General features: G+C 40.9%; 1 protein-coding gene and 1 long non-coding RNA gene across 4 annotated transcripts in view; one reads left to right on the top strand and one right to left on the bottom strand.

Annotated features, from left to right (window-relative positions):
* FBN1 (fibrillin 1) overlaps positions 1–16,976 on the top strand; it is a 240,096-nt gene that overhangs the window by 214,238 nt on the left and 8,882 nt on the right. The window contains exons 51-62 of the mRNA XM_058737818.1: positions 146–211; positions 719–835; positions 2,631–2,750; positions 4,258–4,380; positions 5,721–5,852; positions 8,361–8,486; positions 9,054–9,260; positions 11,176–11,301; positions 11,552–11,674; positions 14,448–14,564; positions 14,745–14,873; positions 15,959–16,078. Coding sequence (XP_058593801.1) covers positions 146–211; positions 719–835; positions 2,631–2,750; positions 4,258–4,380; positions 5,721–5,852; positions 8,361–8,486; positions 9,054–9,260; positions 11,176–11,301; positions 11,552–11,674; positions 14,448–14,564; positions 14,745–14,873; positions 15,959–16,078 — 1,506 coding nt within the window. The remainder of the gene's footprint in view (positions 1–145; positions 212–718; positions 836–2,630; positions 2,751–4,257; positions 4,381–5,720; positions 5,853–8,360; positions 8,487–9,053; positions 9,261–11,175; positions 11,302–11,551; positions 11,675–14,447; positions 14,565–14,744; positions 14,874–15,958; positions 16,079–16,976) is intronic.
* LOC131516601 (uncharacterized) overlaps positions 14,842–16,976 on the bottom strand; it is a 67,666-nt gene continuing 65,531 nt past the window's right edge. For all 3 annotated transcript variants that reach the window (XR_009264166.1, XR_009264167.1, XR_009264168.1), the window contains one exon: positions 14,842–14,957. This is a non-coding gene — a long non-coding RNA (uncharacterized LOC131516601). The remainder of the gene's footprint in view (positions 14,958–16,976) is intronic.

Consider the following 16,976-nt stretch of genomic DNA (forward strand, 5'->3'; position numbering starts at 1 on the left):
TGCTCTGATATCTGGGCTCTTCTCGTTCGGTTGTTTCCTGATACGTGCAGCCTGTGGCAATCTGGCCATCACTCACTGCTTCGGGAACAGCCTGTAGCTAGTTGCAATTAGTCTGTCTACTAACAAGCGTTCATCTCTACCACAGAGGCCTTCCGCCAGATCTGTCCCTATGGAAGCGGCATCATCGTGGGGCCTGATGATTCAGCAGTTGGTAAGTGGCCTGCACTGGATTCTCAGCATTTTTTAATATTCTTAACCAGCCTCTTCCCTGCCCTTTCTCCAGCTGTTCTTTTTTCTCCACATTTATCTTGGGAAATAAAGCTCTAATTTTTGTCTTTTGATTTAGATACCAATTGTATTATTGTATTATATGGTAACATGATATTGCAATATTAGATATTTCATTGGTTAGACAGTGAAATGATTATAATTTACCTTTGTGTTCAGAGAAAGGTACCTTGGGGGTGCCTGGGTGGCTCAGTCAGTTAGGCCTCCAACTCTTGATTTCAGCTCAGGTCATGATCTCATGGTTTGTGAGTTAGCCTTGCATCGGGCTCTGTGCTGATAGCACGGAGCCTGCTTGGGATTCTCTGTCTCCCTCTCTCTCTGCCCCTTCCCTGATCTTGCGCTGTCTCTCAAAAATAAAATAAACAAACATTAAAAGAAAAAAAAGAAAAAGGTACCTTGTTATTCACTTTTTTTTAATCCTTTACTTAAGATATGGATGAGTGCAAAGAACCAGATGTCTGTAAACATGGGCAGTGCATCAATACGGATGGCTCCTATCGCTGCGAGTGTCCCTTTGGTTACATCCTGGAAGGGAATGAATGTGTAGGTGAGTAATAAATCGGTTTCTTCCATAAGGATTTTACAAATTAGAAATTACGCCAGTTAGCATTCCTGCTAGGAAGAATAAGTACCAAGATTGGGGCAGAAATAGGTTTTGTCCATTCATTCATGCGGCATTCATCTAGCAATACTAGCTGAGTACCCCATGTGTCCAGCACTGTGCTAGGCTCTATGGCTACAGCAGTGACCCAAGCCAACATGGTCCTTCCTTATAGTCTAATGGGGAAGACACTGGACACATCTGAAGAGATAGTTGGAAAGGAAAACATTTTAACGTATTCTTTTAATTTAAAAAAGATTGTTGATGATCATAATTGTATTCTCTCAATATGTAAAATACAAAATTTATCCAGATTTTATTACATTTAGTAACGTGAAAGGCTATGTACACAGCGTAAACTCCTCTTGTTTTTACTCTGTTATTAAAATTTCAGAGAATGGCTCCTATGTCTGACCTTTGAGCTCTTAATCCATACCAACTCAAAATTGAATCCAAGTATGATGTCTAGGTCTCTAAAAAATCCAAAGCAGTTCAATTTAATCTGAACTAATAACAGCATAAATGCTGAATGTTTGTGTACATTAGAAAGCGTTCTTTCCATACAAGAATCAGGGCATGAGGACTTCCCCCAAAGCTGTGGCCTCGGAAGCGTAAACAAGTTCCTTAGTCTTCCTAGGCCTTAGAATGTAATGTTATGCAGATAGACTAACTTATTTCCATTTACCCTGCAGCTCTAAAAATCTATGATACTGTGATTTTTATTCACTTGAAAGAGATGTAATATTCTGGACAGTGAAATGCAATTTCATAGCAGAACAAAAGCAAAGTTGTCAATGTTTTCTCTTTGGAATCTTCAGTTAGTGCTTCTCTGTGCGTGACAGATGAGCCTGCTCACCCAGGTCTCTCTTCTACACCTTCTTGCCTTTGCTTTTTGACTCAGAACCCAACATGAAATGTAACCCTGATGGCAGTCCATTACTATTCCATGTCCTAGATAGCTAAAATAACAATGTTATTTCTCAACAAGTTCCCTTTCCCAGAGGAAGACATTCTCCTCAAGAGATGTGTCAGAAGAACAGCCAGTATTGTAGGTGGATGGGTTGGGAAGCATATATATTTTTTAGAGCTCCTTGGTAAGACTTGTTCTCTCTCCACAGTTGTTTACAGAGATCATACCCTAAACATATTTCTTTGTAGCTTTTCTTCTGCCTAACGTAAACCATCTGGTTTCAACAGAATCAACAAAAAATCTGTGTGAATCTTGATTTTATCCAGTGTATTAATTTTGCTTAACCTCTGGTCTCTTGCTTTGTGTAAGCGGAGTCTTCTATTTTATATCTGGCAAAACTCCATCATGTTTAAGGCTTCTTAGAGAATGATGTAATGTGAGGCCAAACTGGAGATATATTTCTAGGTTTATATAAGTGAAAACTTTTGACTTGTGAGAGAAGCCTCGTTTTAACCCTTTGAGCATCTATTCCCGGTAGGTTTACCTCTTCATAATACAGGAAGCTGGAGAAGCTCACAGAGAAAAGCACTATGAGGGCTGGAAGCCCAGATACTGTCACTGTTAGTGCCACTGTTACTTAGCAGGTGAAATTTCACAACTATAAATCTGAGGAGATAAGACATGTGCACTCCTTTCTTGCAAAGACAGAATGAGAATAAAACAAGATGCTACAGATCAAAGTACTCTGATAGGGTGAAACGTATCATTTGAGTCCAAGCCCATTTTTTTCTTCATTTGTCGTATTTTGAATACACTCTTGGTCACTTGCAGATACTGATGAATGTTCTGTGGGCAACCCCTGTGGAAATGGCACCTGCAAGAATGTGATTGGTGGTTTTGAATGCACCTGTGAGGAGGGATTTGAGCCTGGTCCAATGATGACTTGCGAAGGTAAACCTCTTTGCAGAATAGTTGGTTACATCTTTTGATCATGGAGACAATAGCTGGCTGATTACGGTCCTTGATATTAAATCCCACCCAGGGTGTGCAGAATAAAGAACATCTGGCCTGATGGGCCAAACCGTCACTTCTCCTGAAAAAGGTGGAGGTGGTTCGTGGCACCAGTTATGCTGCCTATCATGCAGAGCTCCTGTTGGTGTCTCCCCACTGCTAGTATTTGGATATAACTCCTGTCTTGTTTGCTACCTTCTATTTTCCATTTTCCCCTTCCTTTTTTTCCTTTATCTCCCATGCTCCCTTTCTTTTTTCTTTTTTCCTTTCTACTCATATCTGCACACTGACATAGCCACCAACATCCTGTGGCCATCTGGGGGCAATCACAGCAAAAGAGGTTGCCGATACCCTGTAAGCATCTTCCAGTGTCTAGTAGGATAGATGCATGGAGAGAAGGGAAAGAGAGGGAGTGTCTAGCACAGTGGGTCTCAAAGGGTGATCCCTGGATCAGCCACATCAGCATCACCTGGGAACTTGTCAGAAATACAGTTTCTCAGGCCTCCTCCCAGACCTCTTGAATCAGAAACTTGAAGAGTGAAGACTCGCAGCCTTCCAGGTAATTTCTGATACACTCTCAAGTCAAGAACCACTGGTCACAGAAGTGAATGAAGGTGAAGGTAGACAGTAAAAATGGTATGAAAGTGAGCTCTTCATCAGAGATGTGACCTGTCAATACCACTGTCATAGTAGTTGGTCAATCTTTAAAGGCTATGACTAAATATGATCTGGGGTCTCACTGATGTTCTCAGTATCATTAGACTTAGAAAGAAACATGATAATCAAGATGGTCTGTTTTGACCTGCTTTTGCAAAACACATTCTGATGGTTACAAACAATGAAATCTGTAAAAACCACTTTTATCTATTAAGAGTAAAGCCTATTTAAGGCTGTCACAGCCATCAGTGTAAACTTAGCATCTCCATAAGTGTAAAATTATTCAGAACACCATTTGCTTGGGCACAAGAATCACTGTTACTTCACAGGAGCCTCTTTTATATGGGGAAGGGGAGGTGGTTAATGATATTGGATGGGTCTGCTTTTGTTCTGACTGCAGTTGACTTGACAGCTGTTTTGACTGAATGGAGTAAAGCTGATCCCCATCTTATGTGACTTTAGGGAATGGCAAATGGTCAACTTAAGGCTTCAAAACCAGCATTTCAGAAAAGCTCCCTCTATGTATAATTTCTTAATCTAAATAACACTGGTAATTATACCAGGACAATAAGCCTGAACTGGGACTGTGCTAGGAGCACCAGGATACATGATCACCCTGCCTATACCAATTATAAAATAACCAACTCATTTTATGATTCTCTGAAAACAAAAGATTGCTTGGTGCATCCACGTTGATGACAATGCAACATTTCAACTTTTGATAAAAATAGATTTTGGTTTTTTGGTTGATGCCATTGACCCATTATTTTCATGCTACCTTCTGCTGCAGATATAAATGAGTGTGCCCAGAATCCTCTCCTCTGTGCTTTCCGGTGTGTAAACACTTATGGATCATATGAATGCAAATGTCCTGCTGGATATGTTCTTAGAGAAGACAGAAGGATGTGCAAAGGTAAGACATCCACATTAAAGGTCATCTAAGCTGAGGGGGTCTAACTCTTATCTATAAGGAAAATGTCTCTGCAAAGCTTCTATTGGTAGAGGAAGACTTTGAATCAGGAAACCCTCCTGTAGTCCATGGACAATATGGGGGTCGTCATCACCTCCTTTCCTCCCAAACTGTAGCTTCAAGCATCATCAAACTGAATCAAGGGCCACCCTGCAGATCTTTTTGAGCTCACTATGCATTGCATGCCTATGACATGGCAGACACTCTGTAGGATGCAAAGATATAAAGAAAAAAAGACATTTACTCACAATCAAGAAGCTCAACATGAAGAGGTTGAGACAGAGATATAAATAATTGTATCATGGTGTGATAAGTGAGAACTGAGAACACGAAGGAGTATGATAATATTAATTAAATAATTTTTAAAAGCCCCCATCACTAAGGGATGGCATATTCCAAGAATGGGGATAGCATATGGAATCTACTTTAGCTAAAGATTTCCATGAATAATGCTTACTGAACCCATGTAATTACTGGGGCACTGGAGTAGGCTCTGCAATATGAAGTTGGGTAAATCATGGGGCTCCCTGAAGAGCACTGATTTGCTCCTTCAAAGTCTTAAGTGAGAAGATCCTTGTTCCCTTCAGATGGGTTAAATAGGATTTTTTCTTGAAGAGATTTCCTAACAAAAAGCTCTACATCACATTCAGGATAAGTCCAAATTTCTCAGCTCAGACCACATAAAGGAGGAAGATAAAGAGAGGGAAATGCAAGAGGACAATAAGGAATGAGGAAGACCCCTCCACACCAGGAAAAAGGAAATGAAGGAGGGAAGAACCAGTAGAGAATTTGATTTTTGTGAATGTTTGTCTTTTCCTCAAAGTGTAAAAACCAAAGCTTTAATTATACAATGACTCTTCTAATATTACATCACACTAATTAATATTATATAAAAATATATATTATGCTTTCAGTATAGTTATCATACAATGGAAGCTTTGGCTTCTTAAAACATATTGTAATTATAATGACGTTGTGATAGCTGTCATTCTATCTTGAAAGATTTAGAGAAGACCTTTTTGAGTTGAATTCATCAAAAAGAATTAGCCATGCTTCCTGCCTTTGAAGAAATTATCCATTAGGGAATAATTTCTTCATCAAGTTCAAAGGTGGTTAGAAGACTCCTTTCCAATCTTAGGGGGCCAGCACCCACAGTACAAAAGGAAGTAGGTTAACACTGAAGTAGCGTAAATGAAACCTGATTGCTTGAGACCATCTCATGCTTAAAAGGCAAGAAGTTAATGAAGCTTATTTTATAATTTGCGGTTGTACGTTCTTTCCAGATGAGGATGAATGTGAGGAGGGAAAACATGACTGTGCCGAGAAGCAAATGGAGTGCAAGAACCTCATTGGCACATACATCTGCATCTGCGGGCCTGGGTACCAGAGGAGGCCTGACGGAGAGGGCTGCATAGGTAAGGGAGTCACTGCCAAAGGAGCTTTGCAGGAGTCAGAAATGACAGAGGACAGAAGGGACTTGGGGTCTGAGTCCCTGTGGGCAATGTGTTCTTCGTGGCCAGACCCATCTTGCCTCTCTTACCTTGTGTCATGATTTTCCTTGGAGACCCCCTTGGCTCTCGATTATCAAGGGATTCCATGAGCACTGCCATTCTCTGAGCTGGCCTTTGCCAACTTTCTCAGCTCATTTTGCTGCCATGATTTGGCACCAGGTGTTTCCTCTAATTCTTTGCTTTTTATTTTATTTATTTTAATTTTTGAGAGAGAGAGAGTGCAAGAGCAGGGGAGAGGCCAAGGGAGAAAGAGAGATCTTAAGCAGGCTCCACACTCAGCTCAGAGCCTGACGCTGGACTCAATCCCATGACCCTGGGATCATGACCTGAGCCGTCAGACCTCTGGAATCATGACCTGAGATGTCAGACGCTCAAATTACTAAGCCACCCAGGTGCCCCTCCTTTACTTTTTATACTTTTTTTTTTGTTGTTTTAGGGTCATTTGTCTTTACGACATTAGAATGTCTTTCTATTGATCCAACTTTGCTATTAGCACCCTGATGTTGAATTACAGATGCCAGGTCCCTCTGAACCAGGAATATCACTAAACCAGTGGGATCTTCCACCAGAGAATCTGTTCTTGTCTAGAGTGAGGTCCAGGCACTGGTAGTTCTGAAAGTTTCCTAGGTGATTGTAATATGGATCCTGCATTGAAAACCACAGCTTCAGATCAGGGATTGGCAAACTATAGCTAGAGGGTCAAATCCAGCCTGCCAGCCTACCTCCTATTTTTGTAAATAAAGTCATATTGCAACATAGCTATAACCATACATTTGTATATTATCCATGGCTGCTTCCATGCCACAAAGGCAAAGCAGAATAGAGTGAATGCAACAGAGACCATATGGCCTGCAAAACCTACAAGATTACTATGTATGATATAGTAATGCTAAGTATTACTATAACTTAGAGAAAAAGTTTCTGACCTCTGCTTTAGACCATCAATATAGGAGAAAACTATGAGAAAATTCCCATGTGTCCTTTTTAATTTTAATAATCAGTGACACCAGAACAATAAATTTTATGTTGTCAGTCAAGAAGCTCAAGAACCTCATTGTCCCCTTACCCTGTAAGGTACAGAATTAAACAATAATTGAAGAGCAGACTTTAAAGATTTTTTTTAATGTTTATTTCTGAGACAGAGAGAGAGCATGAGTCAGGGAGGGGTGGAGAGAGAGGGAGACACAGAATCAGAAGCAGGCTCCAGGCTCTGAGCTGTCAGCACAGAGCCTGATGCGGGGCTCGAACCCACAGACTGCGAGATAATGACCTGAGCTGAAGTCGGATGCTCAACCGACTGAGCCACCCAGGTGCCCCTGAAGAGCAGACTTTAAAAGCACAGAAAAAGTATTTGGACTATGATCATGCACTAGATCTTCCAGGTTCAGTGGTTCACCTCAGTTGCACATTGGAATCACTTAGAGAACTCAGCTCCCACCCCAGACATTCTAATTGGTCGGGGGGTGACATGGGCATTGGGATTTTTAGCCTGTTTCAACACTACCCTAAATGTCACCTTTGAACTTTCTGCCTCTCATAATGAGATGCCTGCCTTGGGGGCTCAGAACTATTCTCCATGAGATGCACTTAAGCAAATAACTTGACGATTTTTCTAAAAAATCATCAGATAATTCTAAGAATCTCCGGCTTGTTTTAATGCCTTTTTTTTTTAACCTGGGAGCCTGGTTTATGATTTATTATTCCTCAATATTGTTGAAGTATTATAATAAACATAACCTATATTGAATTGGAAGATTATGTGTAGACAAGTCTGAGGTCAAAACTGACTCATTACAGACATTATTCTGAGGAAGTATTATATTTCTTCAGCATGTTGATCTTAAGTATTTATGTTTTTCCCTTCACTTGAAATCATCCTTTTTAGGGACAGATATGGAAAGTTTTAAATTTTATTAAGTGAAATATGTGTATGTACATAAAATGCTGTTACCTACCTTTAAGCACATCAAAATGCCATCAAGTATGGTTTTTAAAGGATGGAAGTAGACACACACATTGTGTATTTGCTCACATGTGCAAACTCCATTTCTAGAAGGTTACATGAGAAACCAGCTGTAGCACTGGTCACCTCCCAGGAGGGGTGTTTGGTGGCTGAGGAATAAGGGAGGAAGGGGCACTTTTGCTCAATACTCTTTTGTACCTTTTGAATTGAGAGCCGTGTGAGAAGGATATCTATTCACAAATTTCGAAAGAAAGAAAGAAAGAAAGAAAGAAAGAAAGAAAGAAAGAAAGAAAGGAAAGGAAAGGAAAGGAAAGGAAAGGAAAGGAAAGGAAAGGAAAGGAAAGGAAAGGAAAGGAAAGGAAAGGAAAGGAAAGAAAGAAAGAAAGAATCCCTGTACAATGTAGTCAGGTGACTGCTTTTGTTTCTGATCTTTCGATCACACCACACAGATGAGAACGAGTGCCAGACCAAGCCGGGGATCTGTGAGAACGGGCGCTGCCTCAACACCCGGGGGAGCTACACTTGCGAGTGCAATGACGGGTTCACGGCCAGCCCTACTCAGGACGAGTGTCTTGGTGAGCACAAACAGGATGATTTCGTAACCCCGAACTTCATGCTGGGATGCTTGTCACCCACATCGCTTATTTGAAATAATAGAAATTGTTAACATTTGAGGCAGGTTCATATTTTGGAAATGACTTAATGACTGTGATTGTCCATGGGGCTTAGCACCACCCTGAAGCTAAATTCTTCCTTCACTAATTGTATCAATGAATCACTTGTTTGGAATGTCTTTCTCCGCTGCCTTTTTAAAGCCCTTGGTGCTCAGGGTCCGATTCCATGTGTTTTTCTGCCCCTGTCTCTGCAGCATGACTATCCCTCCATATTTCTGAGAGCAGATAGAGATATAACCTTGTGCACGCTAATGCCTTCCTGCCCACTTACTGAATTTCTTGTCTTGTTTCCCTCAGATGTCATCCTTTCTCTCTTACTGCTGTTTCCAGCTTTCCTTTATTGCTTCTTCTCACCCAGGGTAAAGTGTTATATCCTTTTTGGGTTTTATGTTTGACCAAATTCTTAATACATTGTTATGCTCATAAAGCTCCATAAAAACCCTCTGTGCAATGTAACGTCCCTTCCAGACAACCGGGAAGGGTACTGCTTCACGGAAGTGCTCCAGAACATGTGTCAGATCGGCTCGAGCAACAGGAACCCTGTCACCAAGTCTGAGTGCTGCTGTGATGGCGGGAGAGGCTGGGGCCCCCACTGTGAGATCTGCCCTTTCCAGGGTACTGTGGCCTTCAAAAAACTCTGCCCCCATGGCCGAGGATTTATGACCAATGGAGCAGGTACTTCACTTATGGTCCAAAAATACTTGCAGGGAATCTGTTTGTTTTCTGAAAAACAGTTGAGAATATGGAATCTACAGTATGGGCTTAGGCTGAGTTGCATGGTTTATACATCAACAAAAACCCTTTATTGTATCTTTGTACAATTATCTATTGTAATCTTTTAGACAGTCAAGGCCAGGCTGCTAAAGTGTCCTTGATCCATCTGATTAAGTTGTATGTGCTTGGGTCCCTGCCCCTGCAATACAAGGAGTCCTCAACTTTTAAACAGAGGTTTGTTGTAAGTCAGTTACTGGTTACTCGGAATGTAATTTTTTAGATAAACCTTGGAATAAACGATCACTAAATTCCTAGACTAGTCCACCCGTATGTATTTGCACTCGTAAAATTGGCCAAAATAGACTGCATGAAAGAAGTATGAACGATGCTGATATACTGGCAATTAAAACACAGTTGCCTCTGGAATAGCGCAAGCTGCTTTCAGTTGGGAAACATGGGGAGGCTGTCCACGTCTCTGAGGTCGCCCTGAGGTAGCCCCAAAGACAACTTCCAGGCCTGGGCTTGTCACCAGTAACTGCAATTGTTTTCAGTCTCATGAAATAGAATGGAGAGAGACTCTTAGAGCTCCTTGGGAAGGCATTGGAAGTGAGAGGAGAAGAAGGAGAGTAAGCAGGATTTGTGTTGATGGTTGAAAGATGTGGCCAAAGGTGGAATAATAGAACTGGATGTGTGGAGGCACACAGCCGGATAGATTAGGCAGGGTAACCAAAAGCAATTTATGATTCTTCTGAGGATGTGAAAATCAGACGGTGGAGAAGATTCACTTCTTGAAACCAGTCAGGGTAGGCACATTGCATTTCAGAGTAAACTTGAAAGAATTCGGAAAAGTAACATCTGTTGGAATAAAATGGTTGTTTGGCAATTAAAGGCTAAGAACTCATTTAGTCTTGGCACCCCACCAATCACTAAGGAGACAGGTGGGTCACAATGTGGAAGGACAGCGGGTTTCACGCTCCACAGTACATGTCGACCAAGTCTTTCTCCCTGTGGTGGAGCTGGGATTAAGATCTCTGTTCCTTATCAGGCTGCAAAACCCAGCCCAGCGACCCACCCCAGAGCCTTAGTGCTTCCCTTACCAAGGGATGTTTGGTCCCATTTCCCCAATATTATGCAATGTGATATTTTGGGGGATTAACTGTAAATACAACAAAGAGAAAAGAACCTTCCTCCTTATTCTGGACAGGCAATATTAGAAAAAAAATGGATTTTTTTTTTTTTTTTTTTGGTCAAAAGAATCTACTGCTATGATCCATTTATGGATCAAGCTTGCTTGATGGCATGAGATAGAGCAAGGGGCTAAATATGTCTGGATGAGATGGTTGTTCTATAGACCCAGAGGGGAAAACTGTAAATTTAGAAAACCAATTCTTTTTTAAAAATATTTTTAATGTTTGTTTATTTTTGAGAGAGAAAGAGAGAGATCATGCACATGTGCAGGAGTGGGGAGGGGCAGACACAGAGGGAGACACAGAATCTGAAGCAGGCTCCAGGCTCCAGCTAACAGCATACAGCCTGATGCGGGGCTCGAACCCATGAGCTGCAAGATCATGACCTGAGCCAAAGTCAGAAGCTTAACCAACCAAGCCACCCAGGTGCCCCCCAATTCTTTTTAAAGAATTGATTAGTTACTAGCCTGATTAGTTATTATACTCTCATCCAATGCAGTTATTCATTTGCCTTTTGTTATAGTTACCATTACGTATGAAATTCATGCTGTCATCTCTTTGGCTTAATTTCTTAGGTCTATAATACAGTAACAGTTTATTAATATTTACAGTGACATCACCTCTACATATTAATGTTGTCCGTTTTATAATGTCTTTCTTATTTTAACTTCTGACTGTTAAATTAACAGATATTGATGAATGCAAGGTTATTCATGATGTTTGCCGAAATGGGGAATGCATCAATGACAGAGGATCATATCATTGCATATGTAAAAATGGCTACACTACAGATATAACTGGAACTTCCTGCATAGGTAAGTGCTGTATTTTTGATGTTCAGATAATTATTCTGAGTGGAAATTACATATTATGGGAAAAAAATATAAATCCTCAAACTGAAACACTAAAAAGCCTATGTAATTTCATAGGAAAACATAAGACAATGATCAAAGACAACACAGAGTTTACCTTTTCTTTTCTCAAAGGTAAAATTCTCTGTTAGACCCTGTGGGTACTGACCATCATTTTAGGGTGGATGGTCACACTGTCTCTTTTTGATCATAGATCTGAATGAGTGTAACCAGGCTCCCAAACCCTGCAATTTTATCTGCAAAAATACAGAAGGGAGTTTCCAGTGTTCTTGCCCAAAAGGCTACATTCTGCAGGAGGATGGAAGGAGCTGCAAAGGTAAAGTATAATTTGCCTGCACCCACTCACCTGCTTTCTGGGCACATGGTTGTATTCCTTGTGCATTTGAGGAATCCACAGGCAAGCTGAAAAATCCCCCCACTGGCAAGAGGTGCTTGCCTGGAGTTAGTTCCTCCCTGGGACCTCCCTGCCACCCACTCCTATGCTGGCTGGCTGGAGGTTGAGGCCAGGGAGATTGCTGGGGACCGCTGGCAACAGCCATCCTCACTGCCTGCCCCTTGGGCATCCATGGGAGTGGCCCATGAGGGTGTCGGAGACAGCAGAGCCAGCTCTGTAAGGCCCAGGTGGGGCAGATTCCTACTTGATCATTTCCTTTCTGCTTTCTGTTTATCATATTTAGATAGCCAATCTATCCAACAACTAGAGCCCAAGCCTCCAGCATTGTCCATCCTCAGATTAATCGGTGACTAGAAGACATTGTGCCTACCTAAGTAAACACTTTGTCTAGGTTTTTGTTCTGCCAAATAGGGCCATTCCTGCCCTCCAAGAGCTTATCTAAGCCATAAATATCATAAAGAATTAAGAAACAGCAGAACTTTATGTGGAAATCCCTCCTCAACCAGAAGTTACCCTTTGGAAAATTTTGTTGGTGTAAATTTACTCCAAGAAACATCTTCCTCAACAATACGAACTTCACATATTGAGTGAATAATAGCACAAGTGAATCAGACTTAAGGGTAATTTTAAAAGTGAGGGATTTGGAACAGGAAAGGTAGACCAGATGGTAGAATAAGAGCTAGAGAGTTCTGCCACGAAACCTTGATGGAGCAAAAAGCAAATAAGGGAAGTTAAATGGTGGGGTGGAATGGAAGTGGAGAGCAAAGAGAATTAGGACCCTCAATCCCTTTCTTGTGTCTGCTTAGAGAGAATTAAGAGGCTTATAATATAGGATGACATAATGAACAATGCATGAGGTTTCCCTATGCAGCACAAATCCTATATAATCCTGTAATTTGGGGAGAGGAAGTTGAGAGACGTAGTTAAAAATTCTGACTCTCTTAATATAAGAGTTGTTTACAGCTTTGTTCTTCTCAAGCATAGAACTTCTCAATCTGTGGATCACAATGAGCTCTGGGCAAGGTAAGGCTAGAGCTCAGAGCAATAAACTTATTCATGGAAATAGAGAACCAAATTAAAGAGAAAACACCTCTCAGCGTGGATACTATCTGTACCAAGCAGAACAAATTTACAGCATTTTTTCTAGCCTGTGGGAGCAGAAAACCCTTAAAAATGTCTAAAAAGAGAAAAAATGGAAATTAAATGTACTGTAGTAACTGTGTTTTTTCACAATGTATAAAAAGCACAAGTAACACTTTCTTTGTGGTTTTAGGAGTGGGAAGAGCAGGGACATGATTTTTACAGATCCTCTTACAACATAAGTCCCTTTCTCCTATTGTTCTCATGAGGTCTAGATTCTTCCACATACTTGGCACATAGGACTAAAGATCAAACCGTGTGGTGCAGATACATGTACTACTGAAACTGACAGAAAAGAGCCTCAAAGGGGAGCCCAGGGGAGATGTGGGACCAGCACTTCCCCCCATGAGAGCTGGGTAGGATCCAGATAAGAGGAGAGAAGGGGAGCCAAGATGTTCTTGGAGGTGAGAACAGCAAGTGTTGCTGTTCTTAATATGTTGTAGTTAGAAAATAGTGTCAGAAATCACTGAGCTGTCTCCCTCACCTGTGTGCAGGTAAGCTTCAGCAAATGTGTGACAGTGCTCTAGCAAGGCTCGTTGAGTCATAGAAAGGGGAGGCCCCACAGCTATGTAAAGAGCATGGGACTGGCTCCATTTTGAGAGAAGTCAGCACTGGGAGAAATATGGGGGCTCGGGGGTTCTTTTGGTTTAGGTCTCCTCCAGATGTTACTCTAGGCAGGAACTGGCACTTATCTTCAGCTGCAAGCACAGCTCTGTGTGCAGTGACCAAACAAGGTAGGAAGGTAGATTGGTTCCTGAATACACCATGATTTTTTTTATATTAATATTCAGCTAAAAGCTGGAACATAGTTTGTATCTCTTGATGTCTTTAAACAGTAGTGGCGTTGAGAATGAGCCTAGAAATTCCGGCAATGAGGAAAGAAGCCTGGTCAAAGCGGAGGATTTTATTGAAATATGGAAAATAATGTTGCATAAATACTGTAGGCAGTTTTTAAATGTGCTATTAGCTTATCAGAGTGAGTTTTTCTTACCTTTGCTTCCTTCTTGATTGCTCAATTTTGTTTTACCAAAGGAGAATCTCTAAAAAAAAAAAAAAAAAAGTCAATTTGGTTTGATTTGCTTTGGTTGAACACCTCATTTGAGCAGATTCAAAACAGCAAACAGAAAAGACCTAAGCAAACAATTTAATTTCCAGCCTCAACATTTCTTTCTGTAATTCAACTTGAATAGATCTTTTCAGCACTCTGGAAAATTTTGAGAATCCCTAATCTTTTACTTCATTGTGTAATTTATTTAAAATGTCACAATTTATTTGAAATTCCTTTGTTGATAAATTCCTACATTCCTCTCACGGAAGGGAATTGGGATTTCCTTGGATCCCCCAAAGAGCTACATTTTTTGGTCTAAATGGAGACCACATTTTATCTTTCAAACCTTTATTTGCTTGATTCCTCCCAGCCATTTACTGCATCTCTATTCTGGCCACAGTCATTGGAGACATACAAGTCAGAACTCAGAACTCCTTCCTAAGGCAGTTGCTAGGTACCTGTGCTCTCAGTTTGACTCCAATACTCATCTTACATATTTTTTAATAGATCTTGATGAGTGTGCAACTAAGCAGCACAACTGCCAGTTCCTGTGTGTTAACACCATCGGCAGCTTCACATGTAAATGTCCTCCTGGATTTACCCAACACCATACCGCCTGCATTGGTAAGTGGAGAGGAAAATCCCTATAGGAAACGTAGCTGTTCCTTTAAGGAATTGTTTTCTAGTTCCTCTGTTGGGATAAGAAGGCAAAAACTCAAAAAATAAAAAAAATAAAAAAAATAAACAACAGAAAGTGAGTTCAGTCCATTTTAATTCCCACTTTTCCCCAACTGCTTCTTATAGATAACAATGAATGCACTTCTGACATCAACTTGTGTGGGTCTAAGGGTATTTGCCAGAATACTCCTGGGAGCTTCACCTGCGAATGCCAGCGAGGATTCTCTCTTGATCAGAGTGGTGCCAGCTGTGAAGGTGGGTAGGGGCCTCAGCTTGATGCAGCTGGTAATTCCTGGTGGAGATAATCTGTGTGGCTGTCAAAATCTTCATTATCACCCTCTGTGAGATAGCAGAACAGAGCACAGGACTATCACCCAACTGAAGATGGGGAATATTTTTCCTGGTTGGCACAGGTATCATATCTTAGAGATCCATCTTTTGTCTCATGCTTGATCATGTCTAAACCTGTGCCTTTCCTCAATATGTGAAGACTTTATCTGCTCAGTTATTAATGTAATCTAATAGGGCATGAACTAGTCAAGAAAAAAAGCTAGGTTCCTGAATTTGATTCATTAATATTCTAGTCATTGGATCCAGAGTCATAAAAGAATTCCCCTAATGTGGATTAAATATATGAAGAATGACTCTTCTGATAATAATATAATTAAAATTTTGAAATTTTTTGTAGGATTTTATTTTTGTACTGACATCTTTTGGTTTCTAACTCTAGCATGAATAAAAAAATACAAATAATTTACACAGCTATCCCATAGAGTACTCTTGTGCCTTACATTAGTTTCTTCATCATTTTTACTTGTCGACTTTACCAGGGATATCTAAATGTCTTTTTCCTTGGACTTATCAAAAGCTCCAGAGCACATATTCTTGAAGTTTTGGTGGAAGAATACTTTTTTAGGGGTCAGATTTCTTATTAAAATTGCCTTTTTATATATGCCTTTATATTTATATAATTTATATAAACTATATAATTGCCTTTATATATATGCCTATATATTGCCTTATATGCCTTTACCATGCATATAAATGTTGCTTCAGAGACCAACTCTGAAACAAATGTTGATGTGGCTTAAAGCTGGCTCTACTTTTTTTTTTTTTTTTTAAGTTTATTTATTTTGGGAGAGAGAGGGAGAGTGAACAAGAGCACAACTTTGGGAGGGACAGAGAGATAGAGGGAGAGAGAGAGAATCCCAAGCAGGCTCCGTACTGTTAGTGCAAGGCCCAATGCAGGGCTCAGTCGTATGAACCAGGAGATCGTGACCTGAGCCGAAATCAAGAGTCAGATGCTGAACTGACTGAAACGGCTCTTCTGTCCTTCTCAGATGTGGATGAGTGCGAAGGAAACCATCGCTGTCAGCACGGCTGCCAGAACATCATTGGGGGCTACAGATGCAGCTGCCCCCAGGGCTATCTCCAGCACTACCAGTGGAACCAGTGTGTTGGTACGTAGTTTTTCCTTGTTACTATGGTGAATCACTACTGGCTCCTGTGAATCAAAATACTGCTTTCTTTCTGAAAACTTTAAACATGTCATTCACTTAAAATTGCCCTCACCTGGTTGGAACCAGAGGAAAGTTGTAGCCTTTGCAAAATAGCAAACGAAGAAAAAAGGTAATGATAAAGGTACTTGGAGAGCATCGGAAATGAAATGCCCCTAGAATCCCTTCACTCTCAGTGTCCCCCTGCTCTTCTGCTGCATGGAGTCACTGGCCCACACTGCAGGTACACCTGAGGGCCAATAGAATCCTACCTCAGCCTGAAAAATATCAGCCAGCCAGAGGCTATTTTCAGTGACTCTCTGCCTGAAGACACAGAAGTGGTCCCATTCAGCTCTACACATCTTTTGGGCAGAGTGTGAGCAGCAGACACAGCAAATTTTTTCATCATCACTAAATTCTTTTGAAAATTAAGGGAGACTCATGAACTTATTAAATTGAAATTATGTAATTTTTGATTTCATAATGTCATGGGAAAATAATCTCAATGCACACCAGAGAATCCAAACACTGTGAGTTTAGAGGGACCCCGGATCCATTTATCCCAAACTCTTGATTTTACTATAAAGACCTCAAAGCCCAAGGAAGAAGTCTGTCCTTAACCTGGTTCCTTTGTGACATGCTTACAGCTGGAGCCCCAGGCCCCTAACTTCCTGACTTAGGGCTGCCTTTCAAGTGTCATGTTCACTTGTTTTTTTGTTTTGTTTTGTTTTTCATTCATCAAGCCTGTACACAGCACCACTGCAAGCTTGGTGCTCAGGTGAGCTGTTCTAGCTACCACACTCTTGGGAAGAGAGCCTTCCTTAGCAAAGAGGCAAGGATTACTGCTTCGTGGGTGGCTGCT

The sequence above is a fragment of the Neofelis nebulosa genome, chromosome 7 (assembly GCF_028018385.1).
Source record: "Neofelis nebulosa isolate mNeoNeb1 chromosome 7, mNeoNeb1.pri, whole genome shotgun sequence".
Classification (NCBI taxonomy): Eukaryota; Metazoa; Chordata; class Mammalia; order Carnivora; family Felidae; genus Neofelis; species Neofelis nebulosa.